At 39.4% G+C, this 22,206-nt stretch overlaps 1 protein-coding gene across 1 annotated transcript in view; it reads right to left on the bottom strand.

The window, feature by feature from the left end:
* Positions 1-22,206, bottom strand: part of ARHGAP6 (Rho GTPase activating protein 6) — a 337,883-nt gene that overhangs the window by 1,256 nt on the left and 314,421 nt on the right. The window contains exons 7-12 of the mRNA XM_075716496.1: positions 19,071-19,221; positions 17,797-17,945; positions 14,335-14,514; positions 8,349-8,446; positions 1,928-2,190; positions 195-275 (exon numbers count right to left, since the gene is read on the bottom strand). Coding sequence (XP_075572611.1) covers positions 195-275; positions 1,928-2,190; positions 8,349-8,446; positions 14,335-14,514; positions 17,797-17,945; positions 19,071-19,221 — 922 coding nt within the window. The remainder of the gene's footprint in view (positions 1-194; positions 276-1,927; positions 2,191-8,348; positions 8,447-14,334; positions 14,515-17,796; positions 17,946-19,070; positions 19,222-22,206) is intronic.

Here is a 22,206-nt window from a genome sequence, read left to right as displayed (position 1 = left end):
TTGTGACAGTTTGCAATGTCGCTGCATTTGTATAACCACTGTGCTTCTCTGTATTTTATTCAACAGCAACCTTTTAAAAGTCCAACTCTGGGCAACGTTGAGTTCTCCTACTGGTTTCACTGGGATTTCTCAAACCCAGGAAACTGTTATGTCTTTCCTAGATTTGGGCTTAAAACTTCTGAGAAATAACTGACCTGTCATTGCTGGATCTTTGCAGCCACTTTTCAGCGTCGAATGCCAGGTGCCCCAGATATCAAAATGATCTTCGGAAACATCTAAATAGCAGTGAGAGCAGGAAGAAGATGATAAATCGATCCTTAATGAATAAGTGATTATTTAAAAGCATTCAAATGGAACAGTAAGTTAAGAGAACATGAAACTTTATGTAAGGTATCAGAGTCGGTAACATACGCTAGCATCTGGCTTACCATGCACCTATCACAAACAGATCTCAAATGTCTCATTCACAGTTACTTGCTGTTTCAGGCTCAGATCCTGTAATGAATTCAGCGAGCTCCGTATGGGCAGGACACCTGAGCTTGCCGAGAGAGTGGAATTTCCCTTAAGCCTTACTGAAATCAGTGGGAGAATTTGCACGAGAACAGGAGGATTTGGTCAACGGAAGGTAGTTCATGTGCTTTTTACAGGAAAGAATGGCACAGCTCCCTCAGGCAGCCCCAGGGGTCACTGTAAGGCATGCTCTATCAGCCTGCAGCATCACTTGGTTCTTACAAGGAAGTGCTGTCACAGAATAGAGATTTAATGAAATGCGCACATCAGGCATTGTGCTGCATTATAACTGTTTCGTGACTTTTTCTGATTCCATCTGGCACTAAAGGAATTTCCTAATTCGTCATGGTCCAGTATTGCTGTGATGCATATTGAAGTCCAAAAGATGGGTGATAGGATAAAACTTATTTTAATTTCCTGTTTATAACTTACTAGAAATCTGACCAAATTTTGAAACCTATTCATAAATTTAGATGCTGAATACAGAAGATAAATGCTCACTGGCATTTTATAAAGCATATGACTGAGATAATAGTCTAAAACCCATTAATTCCAAAGGGAATTAAGTGCCTAACCAGTACCTCTGAAATAAAATGGTTTTCAAAATACCACCAAACAGTTATCTGTATCCCTAAGCACTGAAAGGCCTTAAAGTCTGGCTCACTAAATACGCACTTCATAAATGTGATTTTTTTTTAAAAAATATTTTTAAATGAAAAGCATCTTGAAGTGCTGGTGCGCTATCAGTTTAAACCACAGTTCTTTACAGAAGAAATCATTCAGGTGTGCACTCCCTAGATAGCTATGGAAATTATGGATCCCTGCACTAGTATTGCTAGGTGTGTAATTGGTAGCAGATGTAAAGCTGTGCAGCTCAACTGTGTTCTCCAGTGAAAAGGAGTTGAGGTCATTCTTTTCAATTGGAGAAAATTTGTAGGAGTTGAGGTCATTCTTTTCAATTGGAGAAAATTTGTAGGAGTTGAGGTCATTCTTTTCAACTGGAGAAAATTTGTAGCTTGACGTCTTAAAGTCTCAGATTTTTCCGAAGTCTGGACCATAACCTGGCAGGTGTTACGGTCCTACGGAGCAGGACTAGAAATCAGAATCCTTGCCATGCCATCACAGACAGGCTGAAAAGCAGGACATACATAGTTCTATTTTCCTAAATAATAGCTCCACGTTTTGAGAAATGCCATACCAAGAGCAACCCTGACAGATGGCTGAGCTAACTAGGAGGACTGAGCACAGACCCTTTTGGCTCAACACAAGGATGTTGGTCAGTCATTTCTTGCAAGGTTATTTACACTATTGCTTCTCAAGTCCTGGTAGATGATAAAATAGAGCAGACACTTCCAAACTATTTTAGAAATGCCCACCGGTTGCTGAGGAGGAGGAACATGAGCAGGATGTACTCTACCTTTTCCAGCCTGTGATGCAGAAGAATTCTCCTTTGTCTTAGGCTGCAAATGTCCAACCAGCGTGTACTGTTCAGGTACCTTGTACAGCTTATCTGGGCTGCAGGCAACTTCTTCTTGCATTGCCATCAGCGAGCGCTCAGACAGTACTGGGGAGTTGTTGTCATAAGGGGAGACTTCTCCGCTTGAAGCTTTGTTGGAGTCTGTGGAAGAATGTCTTCCTCCTGTGGAGTAGGACCCTTCTGACCGCAGCATCTCAGGGCTCCTGAGAAATTTGGATAAACAAACTACTGTTACTGAAAAATGCTTTATGTTCACAGCTACAGGTACAGTTTGACATCATACAAATAAAATCAAATGCAGGAGTATGATCACAGCTGCTGAAATGAAAACACTTCAGAAGCAGTAGAGAGGTGATTTTTCCATGAGTAAAACTTTTGCCATGAAGTGGCCAGCAGAGGCCACTAAAAATCAAAAGATGTTGCTGTCAAGAAAGAAAACAACAAAAAACACACAACCATACAGTTCACCACAGGAAATTAAATAGTGAATCACTTCCTTATGTTACCTTGACAATTTAGCTTGTTGCAACAGTAAATCTGAGGGCATGATAGGGAAGATTAGTTTGATGCTAAGCAGTATGCTAAAATCACTTTTTCCATTGTGAGGTACTATGCAGTCAGAGAAATCAAAACCATAGCTCTCCTCTCACGCTGTGAGAAGGATCCTCTTGTAGCAACATCAGAAGGTAAATATTTTACAGGGGACAAGCAGATGTATCTACCATACATCTGATGGGGGCAGCAAACAACTGGCTCTGCTGATAATTTCTACAACTTCTTTTACCCTTTCACCTTTACATCACCAACAGCAGGGGCTGCATTTAATTTTGACAAAAAAATGGCAAACAAAACCCCCATCAAAGTATAGCCAAGGCTCAGAGAGACAACTCTCATTTTTAAAGTGTGTTGGGAACATTGAGGGAGATTTCTTGAACTGTTACAGTTTACTATGCAGATAGGAGGCAGTCCGTGAGCCACTGAATCTCCCAAAGAATATGTAGAAATACTCTGTAAACAAACATAACTTGTTTCCAATTGGTCCTCCCTAATTTATATGTCTATTACTTATTTTTCATTTCTCTGCATCTTGATCTTTGTTTCTTAGATGGTTACCTTTTGCGTCTCTTGAGTCAAACGCTCCTCTCAGTGATCCCACATTAATATCTGTTCTAATTACATGTGATACGACAGAGGCTCATTCTTGTAAATGTGTACTGAAAATAGTCAGCCCTTCTCAGAGTCAAATCCAAAGAGAGCTTGAACTGAGTGAGCAGCCAAAGCATATTACTTGTGGACCATATGGAACAATAACCCTCTCTCCAGACAAATGAAATAAATTTGAAGAAAGAAAAGAAAGAAAGCACACAGTGATAAGACAGGCTAGCCACAGCACACTAAATATTAATACAGAAATAACGACAAAACTTAATACCACTTTCAAGCTGCTGGGTTTTTTTCTGGCCATTTTACATATTGCATATCCCAAAGCATAAGATATATACACTCAACATTGTGATTATTATGTTATTCACTATTCCTTTTTGGTTTTTTGGGTTTTTTTTTTTTTTTTTCAGTTAAAAGCAACCATAAAATGTTGGGAATGAATTAACTAACTTTACTCCTCAGTAACTCCCAGCAAGAAATCCACCACTGAAGTGATCCTGCTGAACCTTAACTGGGGCCAACTTACAAAACCAGAGCTGCCATTTGGCAAAGCAGCACTGTCCCAGGCTTCCCACTGTGGTTGGTATGGTAATGTTGGGGAGTCATTAAAAAAAAAAAAAAAAAAAAAATCTCGTGCCTCAATTATGTAACTTCCCATCTCAACTTCTCATCTGAAGATGAGTCCAAGGTAAATTAATCTACAAACAGCTGCACAGTGAAGAATTATTGTCTTTTAAGTATGTACGATTCAATCACAACCTTTTTTTCATCCCTTACGCCTCTCTTTCTGCCCTCCTAAGTTCTAAAAAATTTGTACAGTGAGTTAAGACAAGATTTAAGCAATGTCTCTGGAATTTAGAAGAACCAGAAAGACCTGAGAGAAAAGGGGAGAAATGCTGGTACCTGTAGACCTCCTATGACCAAATGTCTTTCTCTCCAGCTTTCTAGACTGAACATCATCTAAACCTCACCCTGCTAGTATGCAGACATACTTAGCACTAGCAGTGACACCAGTAAGACTTATTGCACATAAATCTTTGCAGGATGGAAACCTAACTATGTTGCAAAGGGCAAAGAGAGAGGTATACCACCACTTAGCCATGGCAAGGTAACACAAGGAATAGGGAAAAGGGAAATGGGAAATGGAAATGAAAGAATGTGGGAACATAAACTTGAGCTTTGTGAAACACTGATTTCATGTCTTACCTGGAATGATCTGTTATAGTCTATCTCTTCTCAAGACAGAGCTCCTGATAAAAATTTACTTAAATGGAAACTGTCAGGTCTTTGGAAAGATCCAAATGTTCAAGTTTCTAAACTCATTTACAGTTTCTGCTAATAAGCCCATGGAATTATATATATAAAATATCACTTTCAAATTTGTTAGAAAAAATAGCTATAAAAATTGAAGAAAATGGCTGTGGACTCTGCCAATCTTACTACAAGAAACCATAAAAATGGATTGAATACTTTAAAGTTGGAAATTGATCGTATACATTTGCAGCTTTACAATGCCCTTCACAAACAAAATAAAACACAACTTGCAAAAGACTTTGGCTTGCATCTTTCCAAATAAAGAATGAATTCTCACATATTCCTTAAAACAAAACTTTTGCATCTGTTTGCTTTGCGGTTTGAGTTCACTAGCAAACGGATGTTTACTAAAATTCAAAATTCATCTTCCCCTGGATAGCTGTGGGATCCTCCACCCACACACTGGGGAAAAACTAAATTGGGGGGCACATGTAAATATTGCGCAAGATACCCACTCGCCTATATGCAGTCTATGAAGAAGGGCAGATTACTGTCTCCACAAAGAATAATAGAAGATTATGTATTATCAAATGTGAGAAATGGGAAGGCTAGTGAAGTATTTTCTAGTGGTTATAGACTATGTTAAGGAAAAGATTTTAAAAGTGGTTATGTACAAACTGAAAGATCTGAAAGCTGCGGCAGGAACCTATGCCACATGTGTTCAAAAATACTATTTCAGATTCCAAAACAAAAATCAACTATGCTATGAAGAAGTCTTGGGCTTTCCTTTTTAAGTGGCATCCTTCTGAATTGATGTTGTCCACCAGAGTCTACTTGCATGGCTGAACTGGAAAAATGTTAATAATAATAATAATAATTAGTTCTACTGGGGATATTCCCACTGTTCTGCTGGCATCAAGGTCATCAAAACAGGAAATCCCTTTCTGGTTTTGGCAGAAATCCTTTTCTGTTTTACCTTAAAGCATCTGAGTGGGAAAACAATTATGTCTTACAAGAGGCAAATCATACGGAGTGTGGCGGCTTGGCAGCATGCAGTAGTAATTTCCATACATATTTAAGTAACACAGGTGCCACCAACAAAACAGATTATTACGGGATTATGATGTGGTTGCTGCTGTAACAGGGTAGAGGACTCAATGATTCATTTATGCATACTGTGTGGCCTATTGTATGGCTTCATCTTTGCACCACTGGTTAGGATGGATTAAAACACATCATCAGCATCCAAAACCATTTGAAAATTCTATAACTTTGAAAGTCATTTACTCTAAAAGGACTACCAACCATGATAAGCAATGAATAATCATAAGAAACAGATTTTATTTCTGTGTTAAAGATGCTTCATCTTACAGCTGGAAACCACAAATTCCATTGTCATCAAGCCAAGATACAAAAAAGTTGGGGAAGTCATCCACAAAGGCAGACTTCATAATTGCCGCCAATGGTAATTAGTGCTTTACCATGAACAACTCCCATAAACTCCCTGACACACCATTCACGATGCTCAGCTCTTAAGAGAACTGAAAGATGAGGAACATCTGATTAGTCCTCCACTGGGGAGGAAAAGAGATTGTGTTTTCTCTGTTAGATCAGAGCCCAGAAAGCATTTGTAATGACATCAAAAGCAGAGATGTGAGGGCAATTGCAGAAGCAGTACCTTCAGAGCAACTAATATGACATTAAAATCTTGAAGTTGATTTCACACTCTATGTTATGCAGCCAACTAGCTTGTCTGATGAAGATTGTCTCAAGAATACGTAGTTTTCTCTTCCATGGATCCCAATTTAGATGTTGAGTACATGACCAGGAAATTTCCAAGAGTAGTAAGGATGTATTTTGGAGGCTCATTTTTATCAAATCAAGACAAACATCTCCTTGTTGTCTGCTGCCTCACATTTCTTACAGGAAAAATAACCAACAAATAGATAGCCTCAAAACTGAGATTATGTACTGAAACAGATTAATCTCTTAAGACCATCACACTCCTAGCAATAACACTAAGCAACATTCCCTCTAATTGCCTGGAATATCTTAACCAAGCAGTTGCAATCACAGTGAAAACATCTCATTAACATTAAGAATAAATCACTTACATGATAGCAGAGTAGAAGAAAAATGACAGACAGTAAATTTTTCCTATCTCAGATATATAGATACTTCATCTGCCCATTACTGAAAATACAATCAATTGCTACTAGCGTAGCTATATGTTGCTATTCGGTTTCACAACCTTTTCTTACAAAACCGTTTTCGTCAGTTGTGACCAGCTTTGCACAAAAGATCCATTTTCTCCTGGAGGTGTGCATGCTGGCTGAAAAGTAAGGAAGCTCAAGGAAAGGTCGATTAACTTAAAGGAAACAGGATCTAACAATAATCTGTTACACTGACAATGATCTGCGATAAATTTATGCTCAATTGATATGTGTAGCCACATGTGAGATACAATTTCATGTCTTTATATTATATAGATGGTGAAATCCAGCATGAAGGTTTTCATTAGCTTGAGTTAGAAATAACAGGATCATTCCAAACTGAGGAGTTAAAGAAAGAAGTCTCTACAGACTTTACCATGTCATGTGATTTGCAGTGCCTCTCCTAATTGTGGTCTTCGCTCATGGCAAATGTGAAACAAGCGCAAAGGACAGCTAATGCACCTCTAATTATCCTGCATTTATTGTGATCTAAATATACACACGGTTACTTTTCAGTCAGATGTAAACTAACTGAAATTATTTCATGTCTGTGGTACACTAAGAAAACACAGAGACAATTACCACAAATCAGATGATCTGTGATAATTTGCTACTGCATGTTATGTGTTCATGTGGTTAAGTCAACAAATTAATAAAATCCTTTACAACACATGATATATTCTCCACCTATTTTTGTTTTTAATTTTTATAATTAAATAGAGCTTTTTCCTCCATGTGTTAATTATACTATTTCTCTTATACCTCTTCCTTTAAAGCCAGGCACACTATTACATTACTTCCAACTATACAATGTTCAGAGGGAGAGAAAAAAAATCATAGCTAACTGACTGTATAAATTCAATTTTAATTATATTCTGAATGCACGAGGCACTTTCCACACACACAGGAAGACGAAGTCCAATCTGTCCTAGAGAGTTTAGAGTCTAGGAAACCTCTTAAAGATTACTTAAAGCAAGGCTGTCAAATTCTGTGATTTTTGGGTCTGACATATTGGGATTCACTAGAATAAAGGCAATGACTGTGTGTCCCATGAGAAAGCCAGGAATCCTGTTAATCCGAATATACAAACTCATAGCGTTAAGGCACACAGGTGTAGGCATATATACACCATACACATAGTTGGAATATATTATGTTTCATAACTGCAATAGTGACCGGTGTGATTTTTTTTCTCTTCAGATCTTTCACAAAGCATACAATTCAAAAATATCCAGAGAGGCTCCATAAACCTGCTGTTGTGGCAGTTGACTTGTTTACAATGTCCTATGTGTATACAATAGGAAAAGAACAACAAACTGGTCAAGTGGCTAGCTGTGATTGTGTTAAGGCACTCTAGGGTGTGTTTCAAGGATAGTGTAAAACACATCTCCTGTTACTGAAGACTACAACAAACTCAAGACGTGAACCAGCAGATCACGAGAATACATCCTGTCAGATAATAGTGCACTGAATATTTTTATGTACATGTCATTCTGTTCTTTACAGCAGAATGCAATCTTTCCTCTGAATCAGGAAACGAGATTTGTCTTTAGAAAACACTGTACAAAAGTCATAATTTCTTTGGCAGAGTCTGTGTAATAGGGAGGATATTTCTACTCCACTGTAGACAGTGCAGAAGAGCTGTGGAAAACTAGAACCTTTTGAACACGTCCAGTGGGAGACAGAAATTCCCAGCAGAAACACGGATGATGAAAAAACAGATTACTCACGATGACTGGGAAGCTTTCCTCCTCAGCAAATAGTCCACAACATCTGGGTCAGTCTCTAATAGGCTAATAAGCACTTCATTCTGTAGGTCAGGGGAAACCTATGAAGACGCAAAAAATACTTAGTTGGAGATTAATATCCTTTCAGGTACATTAATTTTTCTACTATGCTTAATCTGAAAGATCAAGTACAAGTACATTTACACAGAGTATATAAAATAAAGATTCAGAAGCTTCCACTTAAAAGAGAAATTTCATGTAACAACAGGTGAAGCAGGACTAAAGATCACTTTATACAATGTCAAATGCTGATTACTGTTGAATAACCCACTGGTATCCAGCTGGGTATTCTATCTGATAACAACAGTGGGATTACTCATGTATCGCAATCTCAAAAGCTCCAGTTTAAGGTCCTCACCTTACATCCCCATTCAAAGATCTGGGGACATTTACAAATTTCCACTCTAAGCGACTGTACTTCTTTTAGAACCAATGTGAAATGTAATTACACAGGAAAGAGAATGTTTCTTCATATATTCTGTGGCATTTGACTTACTTATGTCCTTCTCGCATGGAAATTTCGTGGTAACTGTTCTATCTACTGAATTGAAGAATTGAAGTTCTTCAATTGCTTCACTTGAGTGAGAGCTGCCAAAGGTCAACATTTTTCTAAATGAATCTTTATAAACATTTGTCCTGGTTTCGGCTGGGATAGAGTTAATGTTCTTCCTAGCAGCAGGCATAGTGCTGTGTTTTGGATTTAGTAGGAGAAGAATGTTGATAACATGCTGATGTTTTTAGTTGTTGCTGAGTACTGCTTATGCTAGTCAAGGACTTTTTCAGCTTCCCATGCTCTGCCAGGCGCACAAGAAACTGGGAGGGGGCACAGCCAGAAGAGTTGATCCAAACTGACCAAAGGGCTATTCCATACCATATGATGTCATGCTCAGTATAGAAACTGGGGGGCGTTGGCCAGGGAGCAGCGATCGCTGCTCAGGAACTGTCTGGGTATTGGTCGGCGGGTGGTGAGCAATTGCATTGGGCATCACTTGCTTCGTGTATCATTGTTATTATTATCATTATTATACTGTTACTATTAGCATTACTATTTTACTTTATTTCAATTATTAAACTGTTCTTATCTCAACCCAGGAGTGTTTCGCACTCTTACTCCTCCGATTCTCTCCCCCATCCCATCGGGGTAGGGGGAGTGAGCGAGCGGCTGCGTGGTGCTTAGTTGCTGGCTGGGGCTAAACCACGACAACATTTAATGTTCAGGTATCCGTATGGCCAAATCCTGGGATCTAGAAGCATTTGAATTCCTGCTTATGCTCAATCCGAACTTGAGTAATTACAGAGTTCACCTGTCCATAACTCAGGTTTACAAGTGGGTTCTGTTGCATCCCCAACCACTCTGGAGTTTGGGTAGTAGCAACAGGCTCAAGACAGAATTTGTGTCATCTTCTTTGGAGTTTGGCCTTCTGATTTTCTAACTCTCTCTAGTGCACTTCATATGGAGATGAACCTTCAAAACTCCTGACAGCTTCAGCTGCTGCAGGATATAGCAACATCTCCTGGAGAGGTAGCAGGAATGGCACTCCAAAACCTGCCCAAGTAAACTTTGTGCTTCCAACTGCATTTTACATGAGTCCTATCAGTCCTTAAGTGAGTTTGTCCATATCACAGTGGAACGCTCAACTCAACCTTCAAAGCACTGAAACAGATGAAACCATCTGAGAAACTTGAACTAACAGCCCGGGTTCACTCATGATGGATGGAGCTGGAGAATAGACAATCTCAGCAAGGGGTCATCAACCGTGCAATATGTTTCTGGATGCAATTTGTCAGAGCCTGAATCTCTTGACCTTCAGATCACACTGCATGGGCCATTTGTTGTCCCTGACATTTCCTGGGAAATAGGAATAGAATTACTAATAGATTCCTCAGGGGGAATACCTCAGTTTGGGAGGTATTTAGGGAGTTCAAGTTACAGAAAAGGCATATTTCTTTAAAAAAGGAAATAATTTGAAAATAAATGAAGATATGCATCGTTTAATTCAAATTGTTCCAAAATATCTATGAAAAACTTGTATGACCACATATTCCTTTTTTAAAAATCGTATTTAGCCTCGAAGCTGGAAAAATATCTTATTGATGGCCATTGATATACCAGTCTTTAAATAAATTATCTTCTCTTTATAGGAATACATTTTTGGAAATCTGGTGTGCTGTAACGTCTCCATTTAGACAGCCTTTCTATACAGTAGAATAAACTACAGATAAAGTTTGAGGGTAAAGCAGAATCCCTGTCTTTCCATATGTAACTCACTATTGAGCTTTATATCAAGTTGATAAACTTGTAAGAATCTACTGAGAGGACTTTGTCAGAAGAATAAAAATATATTTTCCACTATTAAAAAAAAAAAAAATCAGTATTTCATTCCATAAAAACGAATCTGAAAAAGTTCCAACAGGAAGCTCAGTTCCAACTGAAAGCATCTGCGAAACCCAAACTTAACAGTTCTATTGAGTTATAGGACTTTTATCTGAGTGAATGAGGGCATATTAATCTATGATCCTTCAACTGGATTTGTACCGATTGTCTCCTTGCTAGCTGTCTACTGGGTTTTGGTTTTCCTTCTGTGCAGCAATTTACTTGAGTTTAGTTAACTAACTTGCAAGTGTAGATGTTATATGCATGTAATTATAAACTTACACTTAACAGAGAACTACTATATTGGTATCTCAGGAAGATGTTACAGAGCTGCAGTAACTATTATTGAATTAATTGTTTAACTGGCAGTTGTGGCTGAGTAGACGGATGAGAACTTGAAATTCAGGGAGAGAAGGGAAGCCAAGGCACTGCTGAAATAACAGCTGTTGCAGCTGTTGAATACATACCGGGACACATCAGAGGGCCCTGGGGTTGTCAGGACTCTAGTAGAATAGGAGATATTCTGAGATTTTGGGGTTGGATGCTACTAAGAGTCACAGCTATTGAGACACAGGAGGGTGGAGGGACCCTTGAAGTGTCTCCTTTGTGCTGTCCCTTGCTACTGATGTAGCACAGAGAGGCAGCAAGTGACTGCCTCCACAGTGGGGACACCACAGCAGCCTCTAACAGTAAAAATAAGAAATTTCAGACACTGCATAGCAGTGTAGCAGCAATCTTTGCAGCAGGGCTGGATTTGGGAGCTAGGAGATGAAAATGCATGACCAAACTGCTCTTCACTGTCCTCCATACCAAGTCAAAGCCAATGAGACAAAGTGTTGCTGAGTTGTGCCTCCCCGCATTCAGCTGCTGGGCATAGTTCAGAGACTGGCAAAGAACAGTCCTTTGTACATTCCCAAAAAATGTTTTAACGCATCCCTAAGACTCACTGAAATGGATAAAAATTGGATATGAAAGGCCTTATCATCCTTAAGATCAATGAAGCAAGGTCAGAACCCATCTTCTATACAGAATCCACGTTTGCGTATTACTGATGTCAATGATAATTGCTTAATAAAAACACTCCCCAGTATCCTGTGTTGTTCTGAAAAACAACCTTCCTGACCCACCAGTACATCAGAGTCATTCTGATACTGTGGTCTCGGTCCCACAACACATCCTGGTTTCCTAGGTTTTATTTCACAAATGTTGTTCCAGTTTCAGTGCTGAAGCCAATCAGGGTTTTATAACCTCCCCATATACAAAAGTAAGAGGAAAAAAAAAAACCAAACACAAAAACACCTTAGCCACAATACACTGTATGTTATAGCTGTAGCTGAATGCTCGAGTCCAGATGTTTCTCTTTTTGTAAGTAGCATAAATGTCAAGTATAAACAGCAGTTCTGGTTTGGCCCCACTCCTATGGGTTTGGAAAATGAATTGCTGCTGCCTGATTTCAAATGATCAGAGTTTTATTACAAGTCTTTTCCTTTCAATGCATCTATTACCAAATGATGCACTGAGCTAATTATCTTCAGAATACAAAAAGTGTCTCTGTGCTGCCGATGAAAACATGAAGAAGATGAAAGCAAACTCTGGTGGAACCTTTATAAAACACTAACTGTGAGCAATTTGACACAATCCTGCAGATCAAGTATCATGTGTGAGTCTAGACATTACTCCAGAAAACAGGCAGAACTTGCCATGTTGTTTGTTGAACTATGGCAGTGGGAAGAGTGAAAGCACCCAGAGATGCTCAGCTGTTAGACATTTCTATAAAGTTCACATCGATGTATTTCAGCTTTCAGGAGAGCATCTTAGATAGGTTTGTCTTTCTCTCACTTGCAGCTAGCCTCTCATTTTGAAATCTGATTCTAATCTCTCTCCACAATCTGAAAAGCTACTCTGGAAAACAAAAGAAAACCCCCTTTTTTCCCCCCACACTTTGTTTAACATTCAAAAGAAAATACAAGCACTGAAGAGATAAAGGAATAAATCCATCACAATTAAAAGAGACCATATGTAGGTTAGTCTAACCCTAAGCCCCACCCTTTCCACATTGAAAGCCGGAATGTGTGCCTAAGTATTATGTACTAAGATGTATTATGTACTATGCTGTAAAATGTTCTTAAAGAGAGACAACAATAAGAAAACTTAAAGAATTGCAAGTATTATTTGAAACTTGCTAGTGCCATCCACACTCTGGGCCAGCAGACCTTTGCACAAGAGTGCAGTTCTGTCACTCTCTTCTCCTGCTGTGGAAGGAAAAATAGCACCTAAAGTTTCCCCAAACTGTGAAAAGCATTCAAAAAAAAAAAAAAAAAAAAAGAAGAGGAGAGATGGCTGCGTGTCTCATTGGAACAGAATAAAAATAAAGCAAAGGATGTAATGAAAGGCAATACAGTGTGAGGGAAAATAGGAGAAAACCACAAAGAAGTTCATCTGAGGCTAAGGCTGATAGGCAGGGCTCGTGACTGCTTTCTCATGCTCTTCTCCCTGTCTCCCCAGGCAGACACCTTCCCCTTACAGCACTGTGTGGCCATCAGTCCAGGCTCGTCCAGCTTCTCCCATCAAGGTATCCAGCAGCCAGCTTTGCTGGAGCATTAAAGGAGGTTTCCAGAGTGTTCTTCCTCTTGCTTTGGGAACCAATCTCCTCAGTGTAACATACAGTGCTGCTTAGTTTCGAGACACAACAACCAAAGCTATTCTTACCTTTTCAAGACTACTGGTTTTGTTAAGACATGTATGCCTACTAAAATGAAGACGGGATAGTGCCCACCGCTAGGTCTGACTGGCCTCTGCTACCCCAGAGCAGGGTGCCCTCAGGCACAAGTCACACTGAGCTGATCTATAATTTTGTAGACAAAAAGAGGAAAAGGTAAAGCCACAGAATGAACTGTCCAGGTAACTGCTAGGCATGAGGAATGTGATTTAACTAAGCTGCATCTTAAGTAAACAACATGTCCGAGTCCAAGGTCATCATCCCTTTTATGAAGAACTTCCTTGCTTCAGCAAGAGAACAGAAAGGTACTCGGGAGCTACACAGATTTATGCTTTACTCCTCTTATCCAACTGACAAATGAGAAAGCTTTGTCCTTCCTCCCCATCCATCCAATAAGAAAGTCTTTGGTACGAGAGGCTGTTCCTTAAATTAACCAAGGATCTCTTACTCCCTGCAGAAAAATTGGCTCCCTGACTTCCAAAACTGAGAAGTGAAAGGTTATTTTCAGTCTTGTCTTCAAAACTAATGAGCAATTCTGGTGCGTTGTTTAGTATACAACTGAATAGCCAACCCCATCATTTTCACAGACAGTAATCTGCTAAGGAAGACACTCTTATCTACACAGAACCCGTTCCGGGCAAGATACAAGTACACATTTTTAATACTATTGCTCACTGCAAAGCATTCTCCTTGACAGAAGACTACTTTTTCTACCAATAATAATTGATCCTAATTTAATGCAGTTTCCACAGTTTATTTCATCCTAAATACCAACCACCTATTTCCTCATTTAACTTAAAAATGCATAGGAGTAACGTGAAGAAACATCCACCTACCATGAAAAGGGCTTCATAGTTTTCAATCATCTTTTGTACGACAGCTATGATAGCAGTACTCTCTTCAGCTCGAGCTGAGCTCTGAACTGAGAATTCTTTGTCTGTAGATTTCTGCTTGTGCAACAAGTTAGGGCCAAAGATGGTAGCCAGGTTAAGTGATGTCATTTTGTTCCCTGTAATCTAGAAAACAGAACATAAATGAGGCATGGTCTCCCAGAGTCTAGTGTATGCAGATACGTATAGACACACAACTAACGCATACACTCTCTCTGCTCCCCCCAGCTTTGGCAGATGCTTCGTTCATCAAAACCAAACCCGAGTGCTAGTCAAATAAAAAATGAACAATATTTAGAAAGGTTGAAACACTTTGTTTGGACATCTCTGCAACAAGCACTGTGGATTTTCTGGAGGTATTTTCAAATGGATTGGAGGAGTAGAAGGTGGAAGTGCTGCCTGCCCTTAATTCACTGGAAGCTCGGCAGCGGCATACTTCTTCTGAACTCAGGGAAACCTCCCTCCTACTTCACCACCTCAGCATATTACTGTCTCTTAGGACCAAATACTAAAAACTGTTGCCTTTCTCAAGTAGCACTCATGATTTGAAACAGATACAGTGAGGAAAACCACCCTTTTCCATGTTTAAACAGTTCAGATAATTAAGGAGCATGCTCATTATTTTAATTAGTATTTTCCTGTCTTTTTGCTTGTATCCTAGAACATGCCAAATGTTTACTTGTTGGGTGGATTTTTTTTTGTTTTGTTTTGTTGGTTTTTTACTTTTTTCCTAGTTTTATAACTGTGTTCAAAGCAGCAATAGTAACCTGATTTTGGAGGAAGTAGAAGGCTAGGAATGCATACTAGACAGAAATTATCTGAAAAATATGTCATATAGGTTATTAAATCAAATTTTTACTTGTCTTATTTGCGATTAGACTACTTTTTTCCCCTTCTATTCTTTTAACAGAGCAAAAAGCAGGGGTTCATGTACTTCCTCTCTGTGTCTCCACTTGGTTGCTATTCTGGGAATGCAGAAGAAGGTGCCAGCAGTTTGACTATATAAGACTAAGTGAATTTCAGCTGTTGACCCAGTATTTCTTGCATGCTTTTTTTAAAGAACAAAAAAATATGATGAGAGTTATTTTTCATTTGTTTCAGTTACGTTTGAACTAATTAATTTAAAGAAAGGACAGGAAGAAACACAAAAAAGAGGCAGTAAAAATAGCATTTCAAGAAATGAGTGGTACAAAACGAATCTTTTCAAAGTAGTGTTCTAATTTTTTTTGTAGCTACTCATATACTGAATAGTCAAACTTACAACTGTGCACCGATTGCACCTGGTATATTTTTTACAGAGCTCAACTAGACAGCATAGAGATGATAGTAAAAAGAGCTTTTCCTTTTATCGGTGGGACCGCTGTGTAATCTTGGAAAGACATCTGTGCTAAGTAGGTGCATGGGCAGTCATAACAAACAATGTTGGCTCTTTGTTTAGGGACTCATCCCAGCATGATGGCAAGTACAGCACACTCCCTTTATTTGCGCAGCACCATGCACCCGGCTTTTTTTCGGGTGACCTGCTTTTTAAACAGAGGACTGAGCCACCAAAGATGTACAGGCACGCGGTGTCTCGAGCGTGCCAGGGGCAGCCTCTGGCTGTGCCTGGATCTGCATGTGGGGGCTGTTTGTACAAACAGTGAGTCTTTTCTTAAGGGCAGCCTTGGGGCATCCCTTAAAAAATGTTGTAAACATATTCACTGAAATTAACTGAATGAGTAATTTTAATAAAGTTAGTCATCCATCTTCATCTTCGTGAGTGAAGGGCTTTTGAAAGAAATCGTGAAAAGGGCCTGCGTGCCAAAGCTTGGCTGTTTTCCTTCCAGTGATAGCAAATAGTCTGATAAAATACCTTCTCCTGCCCTGTATGCCTTTACTCAGTTATTCATGAATAGCTTAAATAATTGTGAGCAGAATACTGTATTATCTATAAAAGGTATCCAATTGCACATAATATTCCTGATGCTTACAATACTGCCAAGACAGCGTACATGAATTTGCCTTGCCAAAATACCTGTAGCAGAGCTGATGTACTGTTAAGGGGAATGCAAATGCCTTTAATACAACTGTTGGGCCAAACCAACTCTCTTAAGCAGTATCTTCTAGCCCTGCAATAAGATCCTCTTGGGTACATTCCTGAACCAACAGAGAACCCTTTGCAGGACCAGGGGGACCACAATCTTAGCTGGTTTATACATGTTTTTAAGCACAGTAAAATTGTTACAGCTTTTTAAATGCTTTCCATCATAGTGGTGTAGTTTTTATCAACTCCTTGCTGAGGACAAAACCAATAGCATTTAAAGTGGATTTAAAAGTGAAATAGGCCTTAAAGTCACATACAGCACATTGGAAGTTAGGACTTGAGGCAGAAATTTGGCAAAACTCGGTTCTAAAGTGCCAACTGTTAAAACCAGCCAACTGCAAAACGTGTCCAAATCTGACAGAAGTCAGCAGGGTTTGCCATCTGGAAGACAAAATTCTCTAGGAGTTTCAGAAGACTCGCAGAAGTAACCTCAGAAGTAGTCTCTGCTGCAGTTCAGAGGATGAAGTCCTTCCCACAGACAAACTGGCACAGTTTTGTCAAGCAGTGACAGACTCTATCCGTCTCATTCAAAGTTAACAGAGTTGCCACCTTTTGCAGAGCAGCCTACTAGTTCAAGGATTTTCCCGGTAGAAAACAGGAAGCCTGGATTTTCAGATCTTCTCTAGTGCGCACAGCGCAGATGCACACGTGGAATGCTCAGAAGTACAGCTCAGCCACACAGCTATGGGTGTTCTTGTCTCTGTGGGGTGGGCGCACTCCAACCTCTCCACTGAATTTGGTCCAGAATGCAACAGTAAGGAGGCCAGAAGGAAAACAGGCAAAGATGGACCCTGACTCCAACTAGTGATTAGGTCTGTCAGTTGCAAGGACACAGCTGGAGCTCCCATCCTTTATTTTTTATTCTTCCCTACCCGGTGCACACAAGGAAGCTGAGGGAACCAAGTGAACTATGTCCAAAGGTCATATAAGAAAGCAACAACAGAAAATGAAAAGAGAATGAAAAAGCATACTCTTGAATGCCTGACACTTTTCTATGTGAGTATTTTTTCCATAGAATATAACAGGATAAACCAAGGAGGGGGGAAGGATGGATAACATTACACGTTCTTAATGACAAGGTCGATTACGCTGTGAATCTCCCAGAGGAAATGGTAGATGCTTTACTGATTAAGTCATGTAAAAATTAAACTTTCACAACCCTAAGAACATAGTAGACAACTAGATGGCAAATGTGCAGGCAAGAATATGAAGTCTCACCCATCTTTCAGGGGTATGCCACCATCGTGTTTGTTTCACAGCTTTAAAGATCTCTTTTCGGATCACGAATTAAGCAAAGTCAAAGGACACAAGTGACCAGGACTTACCTCTTGCCCATCTTTGTCTGTGGTGTCTTCTGCGTGGCCAGCCACTGTGGAGAGGAACTGCAGCAGCCGGTGTAGGGTATCGCAGTTACAGGGAGGTAGAAGATAAATGAGAAGCTGTAAGGTGCTTAGCTGTTCATCTGGCTCTAATACTAAGAGGGGAAAAAATACATTCTAAGAAAATCACTCCAACTAACCTAAAAGCAGAACAAATATACTGTTCCCAGCCCAAAGGCAGGCATAAGAATAGCTTTGTTTAAGGATCATTTCCCTTATATCAGAAGAAAAAGAGAAAACTCTAAGGAAATATCAAAAGTGTTACAAATACTGTTATGGGATTTTTGCCTTGGTTGGTCAACTTTTTGCTCACAGGTTCATAGGATCTTTTCTCAGCCTATAAGAGAGCCAAATCCATGTTGCACACTCCATCACTGTCTCAATTTTCTACTTACTCCATTCACTTAGGTATAGCTACCGGTATATACAGGGCACCGTTGGGAAACATTCCAGTCAGGTTTCTGCTTTAGCCATTTTTAATGGGTTTTCTTACAATTTCACATCTTGCAGAAGTACCGGCAGACTAGAAAAGCAACTAGAGATGTAAAGGATGTTCTGCAACCACCATCACTTTAACCATTGAAAATGCAATGGTAGCCAGTGACAAGGGTGGGACAGAGGCAGGATCTCAGACGTGAGGACTAGAAAGAATCTGAAGAACACATACCAGGCAGCAGCTTAAACTTGAAGGGACCAACTTTACTTTTTCCCAAATCTGTGAGAGTCTGCACTCAGGTCTTGGGCAACGCATTAGGGAGTACTCAATACAATGGCTTTGAGGACCATTAACTATGATGAAACTTGACCTTTTGAAGCTAGGTTTTTGAAGCCAGACTGGAATTTTGGTCAGTGAATGGCTCTAAAAATTAAAAGCATTATGGTGCTAAGATACCAGGATTCATATGGGAGTCTGTCATCTGCTACTGCCGAACCAATGACAGGGTCAGGATTTAATACATAACACGAATCACATCCTATATACAAATGCAAAAATAGGTATAATAAGTGAAATCTTTGTTGTTCTAGTTTTCTGGGCTATACTTACATAGTATGAAAACCAAGGCAAGACCTCAATAAATTTATACTATACAAATATTTGGAGTAAATCAAGGCTAGAGTATTAAATGCACAGGAAACAAAAGAATACAGTTAATAGAGATCAAGGAATTCAAACAGGTAAGCTTTTGAAAATTGGTAAATCAAGATGCTGTAGAGCTCACAGAGAGTGTTGATGAAAGGCGTGTAAAGTTCTCTGGTGAGAAGCGGGTCAGGCATGTCACGCAGAAATTCCTTTAACAAAGCAGCAACATCATGAATGCTGTGCTCTTCGTCTAATACAACATCTATGCCCCGGTCAAACTCTTCACGTAACTGAAAAAGATCATGACACAAAACCACAGTCACTTAGTGTCCCAATTAGTACATCCCAACATAGAAAATCTTTCAAGATGTAGATTTACTCATTTTCACTTTCCAGATTGGACATTACTAATTTTTGGTAGGGTCAAAGATATAATTCATGTCTAACTGCTGCTTATTCCATGACACATAACTTAAGGTTCGTACCAGACTGTAATAAAATACAATTCTTTCTTTCCAGCTAATATATGACACTCTTTCATGAAAAAATGTGCCCAAGTAAATATATTTTTTGCAGAACTGTAAGATTAGTATCAAAGGCAGAAACCAGGGAGAATAAGGAAAACTGCAAGAAAGGCTTTCTTATACCACCTTACTGCATTATCCCTAGATTTTAGGACCAGAAAGATGAAAATTGCATTTCATAACATTTATGGTTTTGTACAAAAACATTAATAATAAGACAATGTTAATATCAACCAAACTCACATTTCTCTTGTGATTTAAGACTGTCTTTAAGCATAAGCAGTAAGCAGCCAGGTTCACTAAGACTTTGTGGCATTTGTCCACACGCATCTTGTTCTGCCTTCCTAATTTAGTTATATTCACTAAGTGATCATCATTAGGGAGTTAACAAACAGCAAGCTAATACCATTATGAGGTACCACTATTTTTTCCCAGCTACAGTACTCAGACAAATTCTGTATAATTCAAAGTCATCACACTTCCCAAAGGCAGAAGAAATCCCTCTCCCACATCCGATATGCCTTACGAAAAGATAAAAGCCTGCCTTTCTTGACAGATTTCCCAGCACCAAGAGCAGAATACTTTCTTCAGGCTGAGAGCTCCACCTTTTACTCTCCTTTCATTTTGAAAACAGTCGAGAAGTTTTAAAACAATATATTTCCTAGGAAAATTTCATATCTTTGCTAATATTATGAGGTATCATGATCTCACATGTATCTTCTCAGAGAGTAATTACATCTAAATCTCACTAAACATGAGAAAAATTGAGGTATCGGCTTTCTTTACAGGATTATTACAGACATGTCAAAAAGAAGAAAGAAGGTAAGTCACAAGCAAACTATGTGTCTGATAATCTGTGGCAAATCTTGATCACAGGCAAATCTATCTTGAGTGTGCACAGTGTGGAGGAATGTAGAAAATCCCATACCTTCAGCTGAAATTGTGCTTTCATAACGGGTGTGACAGGTAGTCTATAAAAACTTTTCTGATTTATTAAGACTACTTTTAACATTATTAATGTCAGTCTTTACTAATAATGAATAATTATGCTATGAAGACCAGAATTTGTTCTTTATGTAGTATTATGCTTCCCCCTGCTGATTTGTGGCCAAAGATTTTCCAGTGCCAACTTGGGGATTTCATTCCCAGCTCAATTCTACTCTTCAGACTGGTGGCACCAATCACCTCTATCCAGAAGATTGCTTCTGCACTTACTGCCCAAAAGCAGCTGAGCACTGCATCAGGAATTCATACTTCCCAAGTAGCTGTCTAAATCATAAATTGCTGTTACAGTCTTGAATATGGCACTTCTGATCTGATATCCTGTGAGGCCTACAGAGATGTCCTAATTATCACAATGGCAGATAACAATTGGTGAAACATGGCCACATTTCAGGCCCAGGTGTCACGGCTGTTAAAAACTGTATATTTCTAAGTTTAAACTTTAGGTCTCTCAGTCCTCATTCACAGGGAATACTTTCAGACTTTTGGAAAATGCAGCTGGTGAACTAAAGCATCCACTGGAGCTTAAGACGTGAGAGCTGAGGACAGCCGTGCTGGGAGAGGGGACGGAAGAGCGGAGCTCCAGCCACGTCACTCTTCAACCTCAGGGTCTGGAGGTTGCTTCACCTGCAGAGCTGCTGCCAAGTGACCAGGCCCAGCATTGAGGGCTGCCCACCCTACGGTCGGCAATGACGCTCTGCTCACGCATCTGTACAGGTTCTGGGCACAAGCTGGTACCTGGCATCCCGATGTACCGGACCTACCGCTTGAGTCAATACTAGCTCAGGAATCTTCGTCCTACACCCCACTGAACAGGGTTTGTAATAGATGCACTTGCTCTAGATTTTTCTCCTCCTGCCTACCAACCAAAAAAACCCTGCTGGCACCTGCATTTACCTACTTATGTATTTATTGCAACAAACTACAGCTGAAATAGGACATTTTCTAACTGGGGGAGGAAGGGAAAGAAAACTATGCCTACTTTCTACAAAAGGAAAACTAATGAACAGCTGCAAAAGCACACCAAAATCTGAATGCTGGGTTTGGCTTTCCATGGTTCAGAAAATGAGTGGAATTTTAATTGAATCCAGACTTTCCCATGTGTTCATGTTGACAGCATTTATTATTGTAACTGCAAGGGCCAAGCTGATGCTTCCATGTTGTTTAATGAAATATATTAGTTCACCTAATTCAATAAATTAGTTCATGTAATAGAATACATAAATACCCAAATCTCTTGCTTTCCTCAGCTTTTGAAAACACAGTAGAGGGAAAACTGGTGAAAGTCACTGATGTTCAAAGTAAGTCTTAGTTGATAAGTAAATGATACGAGCCCTCTGCTTTTTCCCCAGAGGTATGATGCAATTGTTCTCACCCCTGAATGATAACATATGTCTTGACACTGAAGTTGGTAATGCAAATGACAGGCAACTTACTTTTCAATACTTTATCTAGTTCAGTGCTGATCTAACAACTGCCTCTGCAGACCATGAGTGTTTCAAGCTTTGTGTTACACCAGCCACTCAGCAATAGAAACTGCTAGAGAATAAGCTACAAATCCATAGGCTATACTGTCCTAGCAGCCAGAATCAAGTCAGCTTAGCCATCCAAGGTAACTTTACAGAGTGCCAAGCATTATACTGTGTAGTTTTTGCAACTAAGAACTATTATTTCTGGGATCAGATGCAGTCAAGCTTTCTTTTGTTTTTTTTTCTATTTGATCTTTTTGGTCCTATACCTCCTGGCAGA

This window comes from Pelecanus crispus, chromosome 1 (assembly GCF_030463565.1).
Source record: "Pelecanus crispus isolate bPelCri1 chromosome 1, bPelCri1.pri, whole genome shotgun sequence".
Classification (NCBI taxonomy): domain Eukaryota; kingdom Metazoa; phylum Chordata; class Aves; order Pelecaniformes; family Pelecanidae; genus Pelecanus; species Pelecanus crispus.
The sequence above is the reverse complement of the archived record's forward strand: the minus strand, read 5'-3'. Positions and strand labels throughout refer to the sequence as shown.